The 23,292-nt window shown below is 37.9% G+C and overlaps 1 protein-coding gene across 1 annotated transcript in view; it reads left to right on the plus strand.

Annotated features, from left to right (window-relative positions):
- The first annotated feature begins 767 nt into the window (after window positions 1-767).
- Window positions 768-23,292, plus strand: part of TMEM144 (transmembrane protein 144) — a 70,837-nt gene continuing 48,312 nt past the window's right edge. Inside the window, exons 1-3 of the mRNA XM_047799362.1 lie at window positions 768-1,106; window positions 18,864-19,034; window positions 22,655-22,777. Of these exons, the coding sequence (XP_047655318.1) occupies window positions 18,926-19,034; window positions 22,655-22,777 (232 nt within the window). The 5' untranslated portion in view covers window positions 768-1,106; window positions 18,864-18,925. The remainder of the gene's footprint in view (window positions 1,107-18,863; window positions 19,035-22,654; window positions 22,778-23,292) is intronic.

Here is a 23,292-nt window from a genome sequence, read left to right on the forward strand (position 1 = left end):
ATTTAAAACAGGACTGCCTTCCAAGATTGGCTTGGTCTTCGAACTGTCTTATGTTTTCCCCTTGTAATTACACAATATTACCAACAACTGAAAACATCTCCACTTCCAGGAGTTTCTGTAGTGGCTCAACAGAAGCGACTCCAACTACTATCCAAGAGGACACAGGATCAATCCCTGGCCTTGCTCAGTGGGTTAAGGATCCGGTGTTGCTGCAGCTGTGGTGTAGGTCACAGACACAGCTTGGATCTGGTGTTGCTGTGACTGTGGTGTAGGCCAGCAGCTACAACTCCAATTCGACCCCTAGCCTTGGAACCTTCATATGCTGTGGGTACTGTGGGTGCTGTGTGCATGGCCCTAAAAAAAAAATTCCACTTCCTCAGAGAGGCCTTCTCTGGACTCTTAGATGAGGAGAGAATCTAGCACTTCCCCTTTCTGAGCCCACGTGTCTGTATGCCTGTCCCTAGCTACTCTGGAATCTACAAGTGGACTCTGCATCATCACAGCTGTACCCTGGGTTCTGACAGTCTAGGTATATGTAGCTAGTGGCCACAGGCAGTGGAGCACTAGAACCATGTTCCTCAAAATCTAAATCAAGATAACAGGAATCTGTTCTGGGACATGGGGAGAGGGTGACACGCTCAGAGTTCCCTAAACAATCACCTCTTAAAATACACAAAAGCCTTTCTAGTTGGCTGGTTGATTGACAGAGGGCCTGATGACTTCACAGCAAAGCCATACAAGTCACGTGATCCCGCACTGCCCGGCAGTGCAAGGAAGGTGTTTCCTGACCTACCTCCGGGGGCAAGGTCCCTGGTCTCCTTGGCTAAGCCCTTCCTCTTTCTGAGCCAGCTTCCTTTCCGCGGGAAGGAAAGGCTGGCCAGGCCACCTGGAGGAGCCTGCGGACGGGACATCTGGTCGTGGGTGCAGAGTCCCGGGCTCTCTTCCTGCCCGGTACACAGTTAACTGTCCCGCGGGAAATTAATGCCGGCCAGGAGCCGGGCGGCAGAGGGAATAAGGCGGGTGTAGGCTCGGCGCCAGTGTGGAGGACGCGGCTAAGGGAATTCAGAGACGGAGGGAAGTTCAGCCGCCAGCCTCCAGGGAGCACAGTGAGTAAGACAACTCAAGAAAATACAGCAGTTTTAGAGGGGAAATGTTCAATGAGTTTTCAAAACGTTCTCGTGATTAAAAGAAAAAAAAAATCAAGGCTCAGAAAAAGTAAATTCGTTCGCTGCTAGTTTTAGCCAAGACACCCGCAGCGCATGCCAGACTTGAGGAAAAATCTTCCTTGAAGTGGAACAAGCAGTATTGATCAGGACATACCAAGCACTAACAGAAAAGATCTGCAGTGAAGTTTAAATTGCTAGGAGAGATTTAGAAGGAAAGTACTAATCAATGAAACAAAAGCACCAGAACAAAATGAATGAATATAGTTTTAACAATATATCAGTAGGTACTTAAAATAGACATACACAAATTACTTTAAAGTGTATTAAGTTAAACATTATTTTATAGTAATTTGAGCCTTGTTAACTTGACATGTTTGCATTAGAAAGAATTGGGAATCATGTGCCAGAATGATTTTTTTTTCTTTTTCACAAAATTTTCATCAATTTAGAAAGAAGTAAACTCTTAAAAATAGTAAACATTGCCAACCGGTGTTGAAATTAGATCTCGTGTTTTCTGAATGTTCCAGGGGTACATGGAATAAATTTCATTTATCTGCAGGTAATAGCTAACACTGGTTAATGTTTGCTCAGCATTCAAAATGCAGTTTTTGCTTTCTGGTTAGCACAAGAGATTATTCTCTCAAGGAAATCTGAGACGTTTTAGGGCTATCCATATTCTTCAATAGAGCCATCTCTTCACTAGCATTTCTATTTTTCACCTTAGGCATTCTTTTAGCAATGTGCTTATAAAGGTTTTCTTTCGCTTAGCTGATTTTAGTTAAAATGGAAACAAAAATTAGTTTCTTAGCTGAACCTAATCATGTGACTTTAGTCCAGCCATATTCTTCCCAGAGTCTTCTTGCCCCTCTGACCCATTGCAACTTGATATCTTAACCCTTGAGCAAACCTATGTAAACCATTAACGGATGTCCAAGGCTAAAGCTATCTCTGCAGGGACCAGTAAAACTATTATGTATTATTTTTACTGTAGTCTTCTTACTGTGTGGGTGTTTAAATCTGTCTCAGTATCTCTTCCTCAACTGCTGTCCGGTGGAAGGTACTGTCTTACTAGCATTGTATTGTGCTTTGTTTTAAGAAAGCACACACAATTTCAAATACATTTTGCTAAAATTTACTGATCAGTTATGAAGTTATTCCTGTTTGGGGTTAAACTATCTTCACATAATCCCAACGAAGATATAGTGTAGGTAGTTGTATATTTAATATCCTCTGCAAAGAACACATAAGGAACAATACATGAGAAAATGAGAAACACCTTAAAAGTAAATATTAATCATTGTAAATTAAAATAATAAGGAAAGGCGACTTCAGATATACTTGATTCAATACATAGCTACAGGAAGTTACTGCTGTATTATTAAACTTTGGAGGAAAAAGAGACATGATTATTTTAAATTCCATTCCAGAGGATTTATATAGAGATTTAAATGAACCAAAAGGATAGTGTGCAAAATGCAATGTCAAAATGGTATTGCGGCACAACTTGAGTTGCCTCCTGCGATAAAAATGATTCTTTGTATCATTTTTTCTCACATACAATTAAAAAGGTGAATTATAGTCAAGTCATTCCCACATGTTATGAAAAATGTCTGGTAATTGGCCATTTGGGTTTTGGTCCTTTTTTTCCCTATGAAAATTGAGAATTTTTATAAGCTTAACAATGTTGTCCAATAGAACTTTCTGCATGCAGTGATGGAAATATTCTACCTGTCATGGCCATTGAGCATTTGAGATGTAATTAACTTAGCTAAGAAACTGAATTTTTTCTTTGACTAATTTTAAGTGATTTTAATGAAAACTTAGTTATCTGGATGTGACTAGTGGTTACCAGTTTGCACAGATAGCTGACTAGCTATTTTCCTTTTTCTGCTGGCTGGCTGATACTGTTGTGCAAGACACAACTGCTGACCTTGAACTTTGGAAAAAAAAGAGTTCTGAAGGTATTTGTTAAGAACCGTAATCTTGGGAGTTCCTGTTGTGGCCCAGTGGAAACTAGTCTGACTAGTTTCCATGAGGATGTAGGTTCAATCCCTGGCCTTGCTCAGTGGGTCAAGGATCCCATGTTGCCATGAGCTGTGGTGTATCGCAGATGAGGCTCAGATCTGTTGTTGCTATGGCTGTGGTATAGGCCGGCTATAGCTCTGACTTGACCCCTAGCCTGGTAACTTCCTTATGCCACAGGTACAGCCCTTAAAAAAAAAAAAAAAAGAAAAGAAACTTAATCTTAAAAGGATTTAAGAGATTCAGGGTTTTTTTTTTCATTTTAATGACATTCATTGTTTTATTTCTCATTTTACAAGCAATACATGTCCATTGCAGACTACTAGAAATACACAAAAGCATAAAGTAAAAATATACTGTCACCCATAATCCTCACCCTCCAGTTATCCAGAGATAACTATCATTAGCATTTTGACACATTTCTTCCCAGTATCTATGTATTGTTTTCCAATTGAGGTATAGTTGACATCAATCACTCTGTTATTTCCAGGGGCACAACACGGTGATTTGATATTTCTATACATTGCAAATCGATCATAATAAGTCTAGTATCATCTGATTCCATATAAAGTTATTACAGGAGTTCCCATTGTGGCTCAGCAGGTTAAGAACCTGACACAGTGTCCCTGAGGATGTGGGTCCGATCCCTGGCTTTGCTCATTGGGTTAAGGATCAGTGTTGCATCAAGCTGCAATGTAGGTGGCAGATGCGGCCTGGATCCAGTGTTGCTGTGGCTGTGGCATAGGCCTGCAACCACAGCTCTGATTCGATCCCTAGCCCAGGAACTTCCATATGCCACAGGTGCAGCTGTAGAAAAGAAAAAAAAAAGTTGTTACAATGTAATTAACAATGAAAATGCTGTTCATTTCATCTTCATCCCTGCAACTCATTTATTTTATAACTGGAAGTTTGTACTTCAACCCCTTCACCTATTTTACTCAGCCCCCAACTCTATCACCTCTGGTAACCACCTGTTCATTTTCCAGATCTGTAAGTTTGTTCTTCTGTTATGTTTGTTCCTTTTTTTGTTGTTTTTTGTTTTTGTTTTTGTTTTTTTTAGATTCCCCATATAAGTGAAATCATATGGTATCTGTCTTTCTCCATATGATTTATTACACTTAACATAATACCTTCTAGGTCCATCCGTGACAAGAAAAAAGAAGTCCTTATTTTTATGGCTGAGTTATGTTACATTGTATATATGTACCACACCTTCTTTATTCATGCCTCTGTTGCTTGCATACCTTGACTGTTGTATATAATGCTGCAGTGGATAGAGATGTGCATGTATCTTTTTGAATCTGTTTTAGTTTTCTTCAAAAAGATACCAAGAATTGGATTTTCTGGATGAAATGGATGATATGGTAGTTCAATTTTTATTTTTTGAGGAGCCTCCATACTGTTTCTCATAGTGGCTGCACCAATTTACATTCCCACCAACAGTATGTGAGGCTTCCCTTTTCTCCAAATCCTTGCCAATATTTACTATTTATAGACCTTCTGAATGTGGCCATTCTCACAGGTGTGATGTACTATCTCATTGTGGTTTTGATTTCATTTCCCTGATGATTAGTGATGTTAAGCGTCTTTTCATGTGTCTGTTGGCTGTCTGCATGTCTTTGGAAAAATGTTGGTTTTAGGTGCTCAGCCCTTTTTTTTTTTTTTTTTTGTCTTTTTGCCATTTCTTGGGCCGCTCCTGCGGCATATGGAGGTTCCCAGGCCAGGGGTCGAATCAGAGCTGTAGCCACCAGCCTACTCCAGAGCCACAGCAACGTGGGATCCGAGACGAGTCTGCAACCTACACCACAGCTCACGGCAACGCCGGATCATTAGCCCACTGAGCAAGGGCAGGGACTGAACCTGCAACCTCATGGTTCCTAGTTGGATTCGTCAACCACTGTGCCATGACAGGAACTCCCTCAGCCCATTTTTAAATTAGGTTATTTGAGTTTCTGATATTGAGTTTTATAAGTTCTTCATACATGTTGTATATTAACCTCTTTGAATGTATAAATTGCAAGTATCGTTTCCAATTTAGTAGGTAGCTTTTTCATTTCATTGATAATTTCCAACACCATGCAAAAGCTTTTAATTAGATCTGGTCTCATTTGCCTTTTTATTTTTGCTTTTTTTTCCCTTATTTGAAGAGACACAGATTCAAAAAAAGAAAATATTGCTAAGGCAAGTATTAAAGAGTGTACTGCCAGTGTTTTCTTCTTGGAGTTTTATGGTTTCAGACCTTACACAGAAGTCTTTAATCCATTTTGAGTTTATTTTTGTATACTGTGTAAGAAAGTGGTTCAGTTTGATTATTTTGCATGTAGCTGTCCAGTTTTCCCAACACCATTTATTGAAGAGGCTTCCTTTTCCTTATTATATATTCTTGCCTCCTTTGTCACAGATTAACTGTGACTGTATATGCATGGGTTTATTCTGGGCTCTTAATTCTGTTTCATTGATCTATGTATCTGTTTTTGTGCTAGTACCATACTGTTTCGATTACTATATGGTATGAAATCAGGAAGCTTGATACTTTGTTTTTCTTTCTCAAGTCGTTTTGGCTATTTTAGGTCTTTAGTGTTTCCATAATTTTTTTTTTTTCTTTTTAGAGCTGCATTTGCAGCATATGAAAGTTCCCAGGCTAGGGCTGGAATCAGAGCTGCAGCTGCCAGCCTAGGCCTCAGCCACAGCAACATGGGATCCAAGCCACATCTGCAACCTACACCACACCTCATGGCAATGCCAGACCCCCAATCCACTGAGTAAGGCCAGGGATTGAACCTGCATCCTCATGGATACTAGTCAAATTCGTTTTCACTGGGCCACAACAGCAACTCCTCATGCAAATTTTAGAATTGTTTGTTTTAGTTCTGTAAAAAAATGCCTTTTGTGTTTTGGCAGAAATTGCATGGCATCTGTAGACTGCATTGAGAGTATGGTCATTTCAACTATTAATTCTTCTGATCCATGAGGATGGGATATTTTTCCATTTGTGTCATCTTCAATTTCTTTCATCAGTGTCTTACAGTTTTCCAAGTACAGATCTTTTACCTCCTCGGATAAATTTATTTCTTGATATTTTATTCTTTTTGATGCTAATGTTTTCTGAATTTCTTTCGTAGTTATTAGTGTACAGAAAAGCAGCAGATTTCTGTATTTTAATTTTCTATCCTCCAACTTTACTGAATGCATTTACTCATTTTAATGGGTTTTTGGTACATCTTGAGGATTTTTCTATCTATAGTATCATGTCATCTGCAGTTTTACTTCTCCCTTTCCAATTTGGATTCCTTTTCTTTCTTTCTTTTTTTTCTCACATGGCTGTGGTAGGACTTCTAATACTGTATTGAATAAAAATTGTGAGAGTGGGTATCCATGTCTTTTTCCTGGTCTTAGAGGAAATGCTTTCAGGTTTTCATCATTGAGTATGACATTAGCTGTGGGGTTTTCATTGATGGCCTTTATTATGTTGAGATATGTTTCTTCTATATCCATCTTGTTAAAAGTTTTTGTTTTCTGTGTTCTGTTTGTTTCTTGCTTTTTAGGGCTGCGCTTGTGACATGTGGAAGTTCCCAGGCTAGGGGTCAAATCAAAGATGCAGCTGCTGGCCTCCACCACAACCATAGCAACACGGGATCTGAGCCATGTCTGCAACCTATACCAAGCTCATGGCAACACTGAATCTTAACCCACTGAGTGAGGCCAGGGATTGAACCCGCATCCTTGTGGATACTAGTTGGGTTCATAACCTACTTACACTCTAAGCCATAGTGGGGACTCCTGCTGAAAGTTTTTTTTTTTATCATAAATGAATATTGAATTTTGTCAACAGCTTTTTCCTTCATCTATTAAGATGGTTATATGGGTTTTATTTTTCAGTTTATGCGATATTTTTCTGATTGAAAAGGCAGATATTAAAATATCCTTGCATCACTGGAATAAATCCTACTTTATCATAATGTTTGATCCATTTTATGTATTGTTGAATTCTGGTTGTTAATATGTTGTTGAATATTTTTGCATCTGTGTTCATCAGGGACATTAGCCTATATTTTTCTTTTTTTGTGATCTTTGTCTCAGAATTAGTATGGAAGTATTCCTTTTCCTTCAGTTTTTTGGAACAGTTTGAAAAGAATAGGCATTAATTCTTTTTAGATGTTTGGTAGAATTCACCAATAAAACCATATAGCCCTGGTTTTTTGTTTGTTAGGAGTTTGTTTTTTGTTTTTTAACTGAGTGAATTTCATTTTGGTAATTTATCTGTTCATATTTTCTGTTTATTCTTGATTCAATCTTGGAAGATTATACATCTCTTGGAATTTGTATTTCTCCTAGGTTATTTTATTGATGTATAATTGCAGTAATCTCTCACGATCCTTTGTCTTTCTATGGTGTCACTTATAACTACTCTTTCATTTATGGTTAATTTATTTGGAATTTCTCTTTTTTTCTTGATGAATCTGGCTAAAGGTTTATCAATTTTCTTTCCAAAGAATAAGCTCTAATTTCAGTGATCAAATCTTAATTTAATTGGGTTTTTTTAGTCTTTTTTATTTATTTCTGCTCTGATATTTATTATTTATTTCCTTTTACTAATTTGGGGATTTGTTTGTTAATTCTTTTCCTAGTTCCCTTAAGTTTAAATGAGATTTTTTTTTGAGATTTTTCTTGTTTCCTGAGCTCACTTGTGTTGCTACAAACTTCCCTTTCAGAACTTCTTTTGCTGCATCCCATCAATTTTGGATGACTGTGTTTTCATTTTCATTTGTTTCCAGGTTGTTTTTTTTTTATTTCTGTTTTAGTTTCTTCAGTGACCTACTTGTTATTTAGTAACATATTGTTTAGCCTCCAGGTGTTTGTGTTTTTGTCAGTTTTTTCTTGTAGTTGACTTCTAATCTCAGAACAATATGGGTGGAAAAGGTGCTTGATATGATTTCAGGGTTTTTTTTTTAATTTAATATGACTTATTTTGTGGCCCAGCATGTGATTTTTTTCTAGAGAATGTTTCATGTGCACTTAAAAAGAATGTGCATTGTGCTGCTTTTGGATGGAATGGTTTATACCTATCTATATATCTATCTATCTATATATATATGTACACACATACACACACATATGTATTTTTTAAATAACATGTTAGAAAATATGGATTATATATATATTTAATATATCGAGCATGTTTTCGTATTGATTTTCTGCCTGGATGATCTGTCCATTGATGTAAGTTTTATTCCCTTATTTATGTACTCCTATATTGGGTACACATATATTTTCACCCAATATCTTCTTGTATTGATCCCTTTATGTAATGTTCTTCTTTGTCTCTTGTTATAGTCTTTATTTTATTTTATTGTTTTAATTACTCAATGAATTTTCTTATATTTATAGTTATACAACGATCATCACAATGCAATTTTGTAGCATTTCCATCCCAAACCCCAAACCTATCCCCCCACCCCCCAGCCTATCTCATTTGGAAACAACAAATTTTTCAAAATCTTTGAGTCAGTATCTGTTCAGCAAAGAAGGTCATCGTGTCCTTTTTTTAGATTGCACATGTAACTGATGGCATATGATGTTGGTATCTCACTGTCTGACTGACTTCACTTAGCATGATAATTTCTAGGTCCATCCATGTTGCTGCAAATGCAATTAATTCTTTCCTTTTAATGGCTGAGTATTATTCCATTGTGTATAGGTACCACATCTTCTTTATCCACTCCTCTGTTGATGGACATTTGGGTTGTTTCCATGTCTTGGCTATTGTATACAGTGCTGCAATGAATATTGGAGTACATGTGTCTTTTCGAGTCACAGTTTCTCTGGATAGGTACTCAGGAGTGAGATTGCTGGTAATTCTATTTTTAGTTTTCTGAGGAATCTCCATACTGTTTTCCACAGTGCTTGTACCAATTTACATTTCCACCAACAGTGCAGGAGGGTTCCCTTTTTGCCACACCCTCTCTAGCATTTATTGTTTGTAGACTTTTTGATGATGGCCATTCTGGCCGGTGTAAAATGGTACCTCATAGTGGTTTTGATTTGCACTTCTTTATAATTAGTGATGTTGAACATCTTTTCATGTGTTTTTTTTTGGCCATCTGTGTATCTTCTTTGGAGAATTGTCTATTTAGATTTTCTGCACATTTTTTGATTGGGATGTTTGGTTTTTTTGGTATTGAGCTGCAGAATGTGTTTATAAATTTTGGAGATTAATCCTTTGTCAATCGCTTCATTTCCAAATATTTTCTCCCATTCTGTGGCTTCCCTTTTCATTTTGTTTAGGTTTTCCTTTGCTATGAAGAAACTTTTAAATATCCTTTCTTCATTTTTGTTTTAGAAGATGTTGCAGTGGTTTATGTCAAACAGTGTTCAGCCTATGTTTTCCTCTAAGAGTTTTATAGTATAAAACCTATATATTTAGGTCTTTAATCCATTACAAGTTTATTTTTGTGTATGGTGTTCAGAAGTGTTCTAATTTCATTCTTTTCCATGTGGCTGTCCAGTTTTCCCAGCACCACTTATTGAAGGGGCTGTCTTTTCTCCATTGTATATTCTGGCCTCTTTTGTCATAGATTAGTTTACCGTGGGGCATGGGTTTAATTCTGGACTTTCTATCCTGTTCCACTGATCTACTTTTCTGTCTTTCTGCCAGTAACATATGATTTTGATGACTGTAGCTTTGTAGTAGTATAGTCTGAAATCAGGGAGCCTGATTCCTCCAGCTCCATTTTTCTTTCTCAGGATGGTTTTGGCTATTCTGGATCTTTGGTGCTTCCAAACAACTTTAAAATAGTTTGTTTGAGTTCTGTGAAAAATGTCCTTGGTAATTTGATAGGGATTGCATTGAATCTGTAAATTGCCCTGGGTAGTATAGTCATTTTGATAATATTGATTCTTCCAATCCAAGAACAGGGTATGTCTTTCTATCTGTTTGTGTCATCTTTGATTTCTGTCGTCAGTGTCTTATAGTTTTCAGAGTGCAAGTCTTTTGTCTCTTTAGGTAGGTTTATTCTTAAGTACTTTATTCTTTTTGATGCGATGGTAAATGGGATCATTTCCCTAATTTCTCTTTCTGATCATTCATTGTTAGTATATAGAAATGCAGTTGATTTCTGTGTATTAATTTTGTATCCTGTGACTTTGGCAAATTCATTGATAAGCTCTTAGCAGTTTTCTGGTACCGTCTTTAGGATTTTCTATGTATAGTATATCATCTACAAATAGTGATAGTTTTATTTCTTCCTTTTCAATTTAGATTCCTTTTATTTCTTTTTCTTCTCTGATTGCTATGGCAAGGACTTCCAAACTATGTTGAATAGTAGTGGCAAGAGCAGACATCTTTGTCTTGTTCCTGATCCCTACAGGAATTCTTTCAGCTTTCCATCATTGAGAATGCTATTAGCTCTGGGTTTGTTGTATATGACCTTTATTATGTTAAGGTAGTTTCCTTCTATTCCCACTTTCTGAAGAGTTTTTATCAGAAATAGGTTTTGGATTTTGTCAAAGGTTTTTTCTGTATCTATTGAGAAGATCATATGGTTTTTATTCTTCAGTTTGTTAATGTGGTGTATCACACTGATTGATTTGTGGATATTGAAGAATCCTTGCTTCCCTGGGATAAATCCCACTTGATCATTATGTATAATCCTTTTAATGTATTTTTGGATTCAGTTTGCTAGTATTTTTTTTGTCTTTTGTCTTTTTAGGGCCACACCCACCGCATATGGAGGTTCCCAGGCTAGTGGCCGAATCAGAGCTACAGCTACTGGCCTACGCCACAGCCACAGCAATGCTAGATCTGAGCCTGCATGTATATCTACAACCTACACCACAACTCACAGCAACGCCAGATCCTTAACCCACTGAGGGAGGCCAGGGTTTGAACTTGCGACCTCTTGGTTCCTTGTTAGATTCTTTTCCCCTGTGCCACAATGGGAACTCCTGGTTTGCTAGTATTTTGTTGAGGATTTTTGCATCGATGTTCATCAGTGAAATTGGCCTGTAATTTTCTTTTTTTGTGGTATCTTTGTCTGGTTTTGATATCAGGGTGATGGTGGCCTCATAGAATGTGTTTGGGAGTATTCCTTCATCTGCAGTTTTTTGGAATAGTTTCAGAAGGATATGTGTTAGCTCTTCTCTAAATGTTTGATAGAATTCACCTGTGAAGCCATCCGGTCCAGGGCTCTTGTTTGTTGGAAGTTTTTTAATCACACGTTCAATTTCAGTTCTTGTGATGGGTCCATTCATCTTTTCTGTTTCATCTTGGTTTAGTCTTGGAAGATGGTGCTTTTCTAAGAATTTGTCCATTTCTGCTAGGTTTTCCATTTTACTGGCATATAGTTGCATATAGTAGTCTCTTATGATCCTGTGTATTTCTGTGATGTCCATTGTTACTTCTCCTTTTTCATTTCTAATTTTATTGATTTGAGTCCTCTCTGTTTTTTCTTGATAAGTCTGGCTAAGGGTTTATCAATTTTGTTGATCTTTTCAAAGAACCAGCTTTTTGTTTCATTGATCTTTGCTGTGGTTTTCTTTGCTTCTATTTCATTGATTTCTGCTCTGATCTTTATGATTTATTTCCTTATGCTAACTTTAGGTCTTATTTGTTCTCTCTTGAGCTGCTTTAGATGTAAAGTTAGCTTGTTTATTTGAGCTTTTTCTTGTTTCCTGAGGTGGGCTTGTATTGCTATAAACTTTGCTCTTAGAACAGCTTTTGCTGCATCCCATAGGTTTTGGAGTGTCATATCTTCATTGTAATTTGCTTCTAGGAATTTTTTAATGTCCTCTTTGATTTCTTCAGTGATCTGTTGGTTGTTCAGCAGCATGTTGTTTAGTCTTCATGTGTTTGTATTTTTTGCAGTTTGTTTCTTGTTGATTTCCAATCATATAAGTGTTGTGGTCCGAAAAGATGCATGATATGATTTCAATTTTCTTAAAGTTACTGAAGCTTGATTTGTGGCCCAGAATGTGATCAATCCTAGAGAATGTTCTGTATACACTTGAGAAGAATGTGTATTCTGCTGCTTTTGGATGGAATGTCCCATAAATATCCATTAAGTCCTTTTGGTATAATGCTTCATTTAGGGCCTGTGTTTCCTTGTTGATTTTCTGTCTGGATGATCTGTCCACTGCTGTAAGTGGGGTTTTAAAATCCCCCACTATTATTGTGTTATTGTCAATTTCTTCTTCTAAGATTGTTAGCAGTTGCCTTATATATTGAGGTGATCCTATGTTGGGTGTGTGTATATTTACAATCACTATATCTTCTTCTGGGATTGATCCTTTGATCATTATGTAATGTCGTTTGTCTCTTTTAATATTCTTTTTTTTTTTGCCATTTCTTGGGCCACTCCTGTGGCATATGGAGGTTCCCAGGCTAGGGGTCAAATCGGAGCTGTAGCCACCGGCCTACACCACAGCCACAGCAACGTGGGATCTGAGCCGCATCTGCAGCCTACACCACAGCATACGGCAATGCTGGATCCTTAACCCACTGAGCAAGGCCAGGGATCGAACCCATAACCTCATGGTTCCTAGTCGGATTTGTTAACCACTGCACCTCGACAGGAATTCCTCTTTTAATAGTCTTTATTTTAAGGTCGATTTTGTCTGATATGAGTATTGCTACCCCAGCTTTTTTTTGATTTCTGTTTGCATGGAATATTTTCTTTCATCCTCTCACTTTGAATTTGTATGAGTCCCTAGAATTCATGTGGGTCTCCTGAAGACAGCATTTATATGGATCTTGTTTTCATGTCCATTCAGCCAGTCTGTTTCTTTGGTTGGGGCATTTAGTCCCTTTATATTTAAGGTAATTATTGATATGTATGTTCTCATTGCCATTTTATTAACTGTTTGGATTTGCTCTTTTTTCTTCCCTTCTCTTGTTCTCTCCTCTTGTGGTTTAATAACTATCTTTAGTGTTGTATTTGAATTCGTTTTTCTTATTCGCATGTGTATCAGTTGTAGATTTTTGGTTTGCCATTACCCTGAAGTTTTGATATAGGGATCTGTATATATTTATATGAGATTGTTTTAAGTTGTTGGTCTCTTAATTGCAAGTGCATCTCCACTGTCCTGCATTTGTATCCTCCTCTTCTCATGATTCCTGTTTTTATTAGCATATTTGTGTGTGGATGATTCCCTGTCTTTACTGTATATATGCCTTTACTGTGAGCCTTGTCATTTATGGTATTTATGTTTCAAGTTGTGGCCTTTTCTTTTCTGCCTAGAGAAGTTCCTTTAGTATTTGTTTTAAGTCTGGTCTAGTGTTGCTGAATTCTCTTAGCTTTTGCTTATCTGTAAAGCTTTTGATTTCTCCTTCAAATCTGAATGAGAGCCAGGCTGGGTAGAGCAATTTTGGTTGGTTTTTTCATCACTTTAAGTATATCATTCCAGTTCCTTCTGGCCTGCAGGGTTTCTGCTGAAAAATCTGCCAATTACCTTATCAGGGTTCCCTTGTATGTTATTTGTTTCTTTTCCCTAGCTGCTTTCAATATTTTCTCTTCGTCTTTAATTTTGGTCAGTTTGATTAATATGTGTCTCAGGGTGTTCCTCCTTGGGTTTATTTTATAAGGTACTTGTTGTGCTTCCTGGATTTGAGTGAGTGGTTCCTTTTCCATATTAAGGAAGTTTTCGGCAATTATCTTTTTGATTGTTTTTTCTGTCTCTTTCTCTCTTCTCCTTCCGGCACCCCTATAATTTGGATGTTGTGCAATTAATGTTATCCCAGAATTCTCTTAGACTGTCTTCATTTCTTTTCAATATTTTTGTCTTTTCTGTTCTGCATCAGTGATTTCCACTAGTCTGTCCTCCATCTCAGTTATTCATTCTTCTGTCCTCCATCTCAGTTATTCATTCTTCTGTTAGTTGCTTCTAATGAATTTTTTATTTTAGTTATTGTATTTTGCATCTCTGCTTGCTTAAATTTTAAATCTTATATTTCTTTGCTCATTGTTTGCTGTAAATTATCAATCTTTGCGTCCAATTTATTTCCAATGTCTTGCATCATCTTCCACATCTTCAGTCTAAAGTCTTTTTCCTGTAGGCCGATAATCTCCAGATCACTTAGCTGTTTTTCTGGGTTTTTTTTCTTTTTCCCTTATCTCCATTTTAGTTTTCTGCCTTTTCATTTTGGTGTGGTCTCCTTTTTGCAGACACTAGAGTTGTAGCCTCTCTTACTTCTGATGTCTGCCTCCCTTGTGGCTGAAATTTGTACAGGGCCTTGCTGTAGGCTTCCTGATGGGAGACTGGTGCCTGCCCACTGGTAGGTGGAGCTGATTCTTATCCCTCTGGTGAGTGGGGCTTTGTCTCTGGGTGAGACTAGAGGATGCTGTGTGCCTAGAGGGTCTTTAGGCAGTCTGTTTACTGACAGGTGGTGCTGTCATACACCTGGATTGTTGTTTGGTCTGGGGCTTCTCAGTGCTGATGGGTGGGACCAGATTTTCCCAGAATGGCCACCTCTAGAGGATCACACACTGATGAATATTCCTGAGACCTTTGCCTCCAATGTCCTTCCCCCACAAGCCACAGTCACCCCCTGTTTTCTCAGGAGATCCTCCAAGAACTGCCATCAGATCCAAACCAGATTCCTATGGAGCCTCTGCTTTACCCTGGGACCCAGTGCACATGAAAGCCTGTGTGTGCCTTTCAAGAATGGGGTCTCCATTTCCCCCAGTCCCATGGAGCTCCTGTGCTCAAGTCCCACTGGCCTTCAATGCCAGATGCTCTGAGAGCTCTTTCTCCCAATGCCAGATCCCCAGGCATGGGGACCTGATGTGGAGTTCAGAACTCTTACCCCTGTAGGTGAGTCTTTGTGTTACAGTTACTTTCCAGTCTGTGGGCTTCCCACCTGGTAGGTATGGGGTTGCTTATATCATGTAATCACCCCTTTTAACCATTTTGGTTTGGCCTCCTCTTTGTCTTCTGCAGTAGGATATCTTTTTGAAAGTTTCCAGTCCATTTGCTTGAAGGTTGTTCAGCATTTAGTTGTAATTTGTTGTTTTTAGGAGAGAAGTTGAGCTCCAGTCCTTCTATTCCACCATCTTAATCCCATCTATCATATAGTCTTTATTTTAAAGTCTATTTTATCAGATATGAGTATTGCTACCCCATCTTCCTCTTGATTTGCATTTGTATGGAATACCTTTTTCCATTCCCTCACGTTCGTCTGGGTGTGATTTAAGATCTGAAGTGAGTCTTTAGTAGCATATAAATGGGGTCTTGTTTTTTTATCCATTCAGCTACTCCATGTCTTTTGATTGGAGCATTTTGTCCATTTACATTAAAGTAATTAATGATAAGTATTTATTTATTACCATTAAAACTTTTTTAGTTGTTTTTCGTTTCTTCTATTGTCCTCTTCCCTTTGATTTGATTACTGTCTTTAGTACTATGTTTAGATTTTCTTCCTATTTTTTTGTGTGAGTATCTATTATAGATTTTTGGTACATGGTAACCATGGTATTTTTATATAGCAACCCACAGATATGTATCTGTGTGTGCATTGCATTTTAAGTTGATGATCTCTCAAGTATAAACACATTTTAACAAACCTGCATCTTTAATCCCCCAGATATTTAATGTTTTTGACATTTTATCTTACATTTTTTGTTTTCTGTATCCCTTAGCTATTTATGTTTATATAGATGATTTGCTACTTTTGTCTTTTAACTTTCCTATTAGCGTGGTAAGTGATTGATTTACTACCTTTATGTATATTCACCTTTGCCAGTGAGATTTCTCAATTAGAAATAACTTCATATTTCTAATTGTAGTCCTTTCTTTTCCACTCAAAGTATTCCCTTTCATATTTCTTGTAAAGCCAGTTTAGTGGTGCTGAATTCTTTAAGCTTTTGCTTATTTGTAAAACTCCTTATCTCTTATTCAAATCTGAATGACATCCTTGCCAGGTAGAGTGTTTTGGTTGTAGGATTTTTCCTTTAATCACTTTAAATATATCATGGCACTGCCTCCTGGCCTGCAGTTTCTGCTGAAAAGTCAGCTGACAGTGTTATGGGTATTCCCTTGTGTGTAACTAGTTGCTTTTCCTTTGCTACTTTTATGATTCTTTCTCTAATTTTTGCCATTTTAATTATAGTGTGTCTTAATGTGGTTCTCTTCGGTTTGATCTTGTTTGGGACTCTTTTTGCTTACTGCATCTGGCTATTTCTTTTCCTAGGTTGTTTAAGATTCAGTTATTAATTTTTTAAAATATGTTCTCTGCTCCTTTCTATTCTCCTTCTGGTGCTCTTCAGTATGAATGTTAGTATGCTTGATGTTGATTAAGGGGTCTCTTAAACTATCTTTGTCTTTTAAAATTCTTTCTCCTATTTCTGTTCAGCTTGGGTGATTCCACTACTCTTTCAGTTTGTGATCCCTTCCTCTGTATTGCTAATCTACTGTTTTATTTTTCTAGTGTATTTTTTATTTCAGTTATTGTATTCTTCACCTCTGCTTGGTTCTTCTTTACATTTTCTAACACATTGCTAAAATTCTATGTTCATCCATTCTTTCCTCAAGTTCATTGAGCATCTTTATAACCATTATCTGAATTCTTTGTTGGGTAAATTGCTTATCTCCTTTTCACTTAGCTTTTCTTGTGAGGTTTTATCTTGTTTTTATATTTTGAAAATACTCCTCTGACACCATTATTATTGTTGTTCTTTGTTTTTGTTTCTACATATCAGGTAGGTTGGTTATATTTCCTGATCATGGAGAAGTGGTAGAGGCCTTGTGGGGCCAGAAGAACACTCTCTTCTGGTCACCAGAGCTGTATACTCTAGCCGTATACTCTGTCTTAGCCATTGTGTTGTGTTGAGGTTAACTACTGGCCCTCAGCCCAGATGGTTTCTAGGCTCTGCCTAGTGCAGAGGCTATTGACCACTGGTGAAAGGGGCCAAGTCTCAGCATGGTTGGTTATGGGGCACAAGTTGTCCCAGGGCTGGTGCCCACTCACTGGTGAATGAAGCCAGTTCCTAATGTAGTTGGCTGTAGTGTGCCAGGGGGTCATGAAACTAGTGCCAGCCCACTGGTAGAAATAGAAACTCTGCTCTTGAAGGATGCATGCAAAAATTTCATGTGTTCTACCCAGTGGGCTGGCACTAGCTTCATGACCCCTTGGTGCAGAGTCAGGTCCTGGTATTGGCTGACTATAAGCCATGAGGTCCTGGAGCTGGTCCTGGCTTCCTGATGGGAAGGGTAAAGGCCCAGTGGTCCCAGGCTGGTGTCAGCCAACTGGTGAACAGGGCCAAACCTGAGGGATCCCAGGGCTAATATTGACCTGATAAGGCCAAGTCCCAGAGAGACTCAGGGTTTAAGAGGGAGCCTATCTATAGTTTCTGCTATGCTGTTACTGGTTTGGGCTGTGTCCCTGCATTTCTGGCAGCTTGGTCTGAGATGTCTCACAACTCGTGCCAACTGGCCTTTGGGTGGGGTCAGTTAATGGGCTAGGGGGAGGACTTCAAAATGGTGCTTGCCAGCAACTGTGTCCTTATGGCAGAATGAACTCCTAAAAATGTCTGTCCCCAGGGTAAGTTCCAGTCCCCTCTTGCCTCTCCAGGAGACTCTCCAAGATAAGCAAGCAGTCTGACCCAGGCTCCATCCATATTAATGCTTCTGCCCTGGGTCTTGGAGTATGTGAGATTTTGTTCACCCTTTAAGAGCAGAGTCTTTGTTTCCTACAGTCTCTGGTTTTCCCAAATGCAAGTCTCGCTAGCCTTCAATACTAGAAGTTCAGGAACTCATCTTCCCTGTGTAGAATCCTCAGCCTGGAGACCCCAATGTGGGGCCTGGGCCCCTCACTCTTTGGGGACATCTCTGCACTTGTACTTATCCTCCTGTTTGTGGTTCACCCACCCAGGAGTGTTGGTCTTGACAGCATGGCATCCCCACCCCTCCTCCCTTTGTGGTCCCTCCTTTGTATCTGTAGCTATAGGAGATATTTTCTGTGGCTCTTCAGGTCACTTTCACTGACAGTTACTCTGTAAATATTTGCATTTTTGGTGTGTCCATGGGAGGAGGTGAAGTCAGGGTCTTGCTACTATGCCATTTTGGGCACCTTCAAGAGATAAGGAGATTGTTGAAGACAGACGTCTTTAGGAGATTCTTCTATGTGTTCAGTTTTTTAAAATATCATGAGAGAATTTCATGAATGAGTTAAACTATTGCACACGGAGGGGTGCTACTGATGAAGAAAGTGTCTTTGCCTCTAGGGAATCCTGACTGTTTAGAAGCAGTGCAACCTAAATGTGCCCTTAAGCTCATGTTCCAAATAGAAGAGTTTTTGCTTGGAAGGCTCTGATAACTTCTCAAAGTCTTCACACAAGTCTTGTGCACAGTTCATTTTACCAATCTACCCACACAAGAGAATTTCTTTAGAATATCACAAAAATTGTACCCAGGTACAATTAGTTAGGTATTCAAGACCTGAAGCCAAAGTTTGTTTTGTCTCATAGGCAAGTGATAAAAAATACTTCTTGATAAAATAACTGATAATATGAATGAATGGACACAGGGTATGAACATAATGAACATAATTTCATAATGTCCTAACCTTCATCTGGAAGGAGGAACCTTAGCATACTTTTTTTTTCAATAAATATCAATATATCAATCACAATTTGCTCACAGATTTGCAAATTTCTTGTTTCATTTTTATTCTTTTTATTTCAGAAGCTCTCGAAAAGAAAATCAAGTCCTAAGTAACCAGCTGGCTCGCAAGTAGTTCCTGAACCATGAACAATAATGCAACAGACCTCACCATCGGTTTCATCTCCTCTACTGTAGCCATCGTTTTGTTTGGCTCAAACTTTGTACCACTGAAAAAATATGATACTGGTGATGGTAATTATTTTTCCTTCACTTAACTTTAAATTATTTTTAAGTGTGATTTCACTTTTTTGGTCTTTTTAAAATAATGGCTATAAAATGAATTTTGCTATACCTGATGCCAAATGAATAGAGCTTAAAACACATCATTTGATCATGCCCATAACAGCTTCTCTGAGTGTTAGTCAGTATAGCATAACCATAAGATTGTGTTTCATGGTAAAGCTAGGAGGAGGAAAGCTTTTCAGCCAAACCTGTTAGGTTTACAAAAAAAAGGAAATTAGTCGATTCTGCTAATAACACTTGTTTTGCAAACACAGACTTACAACACAATCAATATAATAGAGAACAATTTGAGCATAACGTGAATTTTATGTTTGCTTATATGCAGTTTAAACTTTGACAAACATTAGGTGAACACAGAAAACTATACCCATATGGATAAAGACACACAGAAAGGTACAAAATGTGCTCACACCCTTCCTCAACAAACACCATCTCTGTTAGCACCCATCCACCTCTGGTGTTTGAAACCTCACTCACCACATTCACAATTACTCACAACATGCAGTACTTATGATGTCCATCTGCATAAGCAAACCTCAGGTCCTTTTCAAGATAAAGTGCCTTATTTGTTGTAGCATTTGTGAATTTCTTAACCACTTAACCAGTATAAAACTCTACTACCATTTTTATTAGGCTCCTATTTTTTTTCGGTAAGTTGATGAAGTTTTATATATATATATATATATATATATATGTATGTATATATATGTTAATATATAAATAAATTAATATTAACATATGTAGTTATATATATTTATAGATAGATATATAAATATATGTATATTTATAGATAGATATATTTTTCCCCGTCACCTGAGGCATGCAGAAATTCCCAGGCCAAGGATTGAAACATCACCACACTGCAGCCTGTGCCACAGCTGGGACAATGTTGGATCCTTAACCTGCTGTGCCAAAGAAAGCAGTGGCTCAGTAGGTACACACACACACACACACACACACACACACACACACACACACACGTGTGTGTGTGTGTGTGTGTGTGTGTGTATAGTTGATATACACTGTGTTAATTTCAGGTGTACAGCAAAGTGACTTACTTATGCAAATGTGTGTGTGTGTGTGTGTGTATGATGGATGTGTTTATATATATGTATGTGTGTATATATTCTTTTTCAGATTCTTTTCCCTTATAGGTTTTTACAAAATATTGAGTAGAGTTTCCTATGCTATACAGTAGGTCTTGTTGGTGACCTATTTTTATATACAGTAGTGTGTTTCTGTTAATCCCAACCTCCTAATTTATCCCTCTGCTATTGATAAAGCTTTTGAGTGTTATGTTCTCAGCCCCATTTCCCCCATAAGCTCTGTAGGTTTTATCACATGATCATACACAGCACAGTGATTTTTAGGAAGGTGCATGTCATATTATAGTAGAGCTGACTGTAGTGTGCATTTTAGGGAAGAAAAAGTATTGGTTGTTTTTGTCTCCCTCCGTTCACGTTACAGCTAGGAGAGGTAAGTGGAGATGCTATGGTGGATGCCTGGTAGGTCACTTTGTGTTCCTACCCCAATCCCTTTTGTCTTTATACTACTTTGACAATAGAATTACAAATCCTTTTTCTCTAGAGTCTTTCTTCTTTTTCTCTTTGGAGTTAGAACACGAAGAAAAACTACTGAAAGAACAAAAAACATGGTAAGGGGTAGAGGACCTGGCTTTGGGGTGTTTTACAAGAACTGTGTGAGCTCAGGCAAGCCTCTTCAGCTATGTTATTCTGCTTCTCATTTGTAAAATGAAGAATTTATAAAATGAAACCCCCTCTCTTCTCTATGTTCTTACTTTTTTTTTTGTCTCAGAGGCGGACAGCCTTTTTATCTCTATCATGAAATTGAACAGAAATAGGCAAAAAACCAAACACCTCCCAATATAGTCAATAATGCTACATTGTCACAACTACTTTAGTGTTTCTTCCAATGTTGACTTTTTCTTTTATTGTTTTAATCTCTAAACCCTCCTTCTAAGCCTCAGAAAGGTACAGATATACCTCCTGTCACCACATGACCTTCAAGTAACTGGCAGTGCAGAGCATGGAAAGGAGAGTGAGGCCCTGACCAGAAAGCTAATTCTTTGATTTGGACTGTCTGACTCCTTGCAGGCTCTCAAGTCTAGGTTCATCTGGCCATAAATGACTTTATCTTTATCCTAAAGTGGCACAACATATGATGCCAAAAGGTTTGAATTACTGTTGGGCTCTTCTGAGGTTCTTACTGCCCTATCTTTGGTGAGGAATAGCCCTAGGCATACTGTCTGAATAAAAATATGTAGACTTGGTCTTGCCAAAACTCTGGAACTCTGGTAGAGAATTCTTTTTTTTTTTTTTTCTTTTTAGGGCCTTACCTGCAGCATATGGAGGTTCCCAGGATAGGAGTCATTTTGGAGCTATAGCTGCCCTCCTAGGCCACCTCCACGGCAACACCAGATCTGAGCTGAGTCTGCAACCTACACCACAGCTCACAGCAATGCCAAATCCTTAACCCACAGAGTGAGGCCAGGGATTGAACCCACATTCTCAGGTTTTTGGTTGGGTTTGTTACTGCTGAGCTACAATGGGAACTGGGTTTTATTATTATTATTATTACTCAATGAATTTATTACATTTATAGTTGTACCATGATCATCACCACCCAATTTTATAGGATTTCCATCCCAAACCCCCAGCATTCCTCCACCTCCCAACCTGTCTCCTTTGGAAACTATAATTTTTTCAAAGTCTATGAGTCAATATCTGTTCTGCAAAGAAGTTCATTGTGTCCTTTTTTCAGATTCCACATGTGAGAGCATTTGATGTTGATGTCTCATTGTCTGACTGACTTCACTTAGCATGATAATTTCTAGATCCATCCATGTTGCTAAAATTGCTGTTATTCTGTTCCTTCTAATGGCTGAGTAATATTCCATTGTGTGTATGTACCACATCTTCTTTCTCTGTCGATGGACATTTAGGTTGTTTCCATGTCTTGGCTATTGCAAATAGTGCAATATTGGAGTATATGTGTCTTTCAGAGTCATAGTTTTCTCTGGATAGATGCCCCAGAGTGGGATTGCTAGATCAAATGCTAGTTCTATTTTTAGTTTTCTGAGGAATCTCCATACTGTTTTCCCCAGTGGTTGCACCAATTTACAATCCCACCAACAGTGAAAGAGGGTTCTTCTCCACACCCTCTTCAGTACTTATTGTTTGTAGACTTTTTGATGATGGCCGTTCTGGCTTTTTTCTTTTTTTTGGTAGAAAATTCTTTCTCTCTGTGAAGCAGGAATGCACAGTGTAGAGCAAGCTTTGAAGTCATATTGAGTTCACATTACAGTGTTTCAGACTATTAGCTAGTTACCTACATGGAAAAGTCTCTTCACCTCAGATTTATTTTCTCTGTCTTTGAACTGGGGTTAATTATGATGCATAGTAGTAACAAGAATTGCAATAAACCTGCAAAGTGTCTGACATGTAGGCATTCAATACATTGTGGCCATTCCTATAACATCATTGATATTCCTAAGTGCTGATTTCCTTAAATCAGTTTGAACTACTGACACCAATTTCTTTTATTTCCAGGGATGTTTCTCCAGTGGGTACTCTGTGCTGCCATATGGTTAGTTGCTGTCGTGGTCAATCTGATATTACACTGCCCTAAGTTTTGGCCTTTTGCAATGGTTGGGGGCTGCATTTGGGCAACAGGTAATGTATGATATATATTGTTTCTTTTACCATTTGATACTGTGATCAAAATAAATTTGGTTCATAATAGAAGGAAACTGTAAAAACAGTAATTCTGAATAATCCTTAGTCATAGATTCTAGAAATTAAAAATTTAGTTTCTTTCATTTATATGTTCCATAAATATTTTTGGTGCATTTTCTCTTTCCTTTCAATGGCTTCTTTCTTAGTTCCTGGTAGAAAATTATTGTAGTAAAATTATTATGTATATAAATTATATATAAAATTATTATAGCAAAAATGTTTCAAGTTTCCACTGTGGTTCAATGGGATCAGTGGCATCTCTGCAGCAACAGGAAGCAGGTTCAATCCCTGGCCTGGCACAGTGGGTTAAAGGATCTGGCATTGCCACAGCTGCAGCCTAGGTCAAAAGTGTGGCTTGAATTTGATCCCTGGCCTGAGAACTCTATATGCTGCAGAGCAGCCAAAAAAGGAAAGAAAAGAAGAAGTTTCACTTGCTACCTGTTCAAGCACAA

The sequence above is a fragment of the Phacochoerus africanus genome, chromosome 10, assembly GCF_016906955.1.
Source record: "Phacochoerus africanus isolate WHEZ1 chromosome 10, ROS_Pafr_v1, whole genome shotgun sequence".
Classification (NCBI taxonomy): domain Eukaryota; kingdom Metazoa; phylum Chordata; class Mammalia; order Artiodactyla; family Suidae; genus Phacochoerus; species Phacochoerus africanus.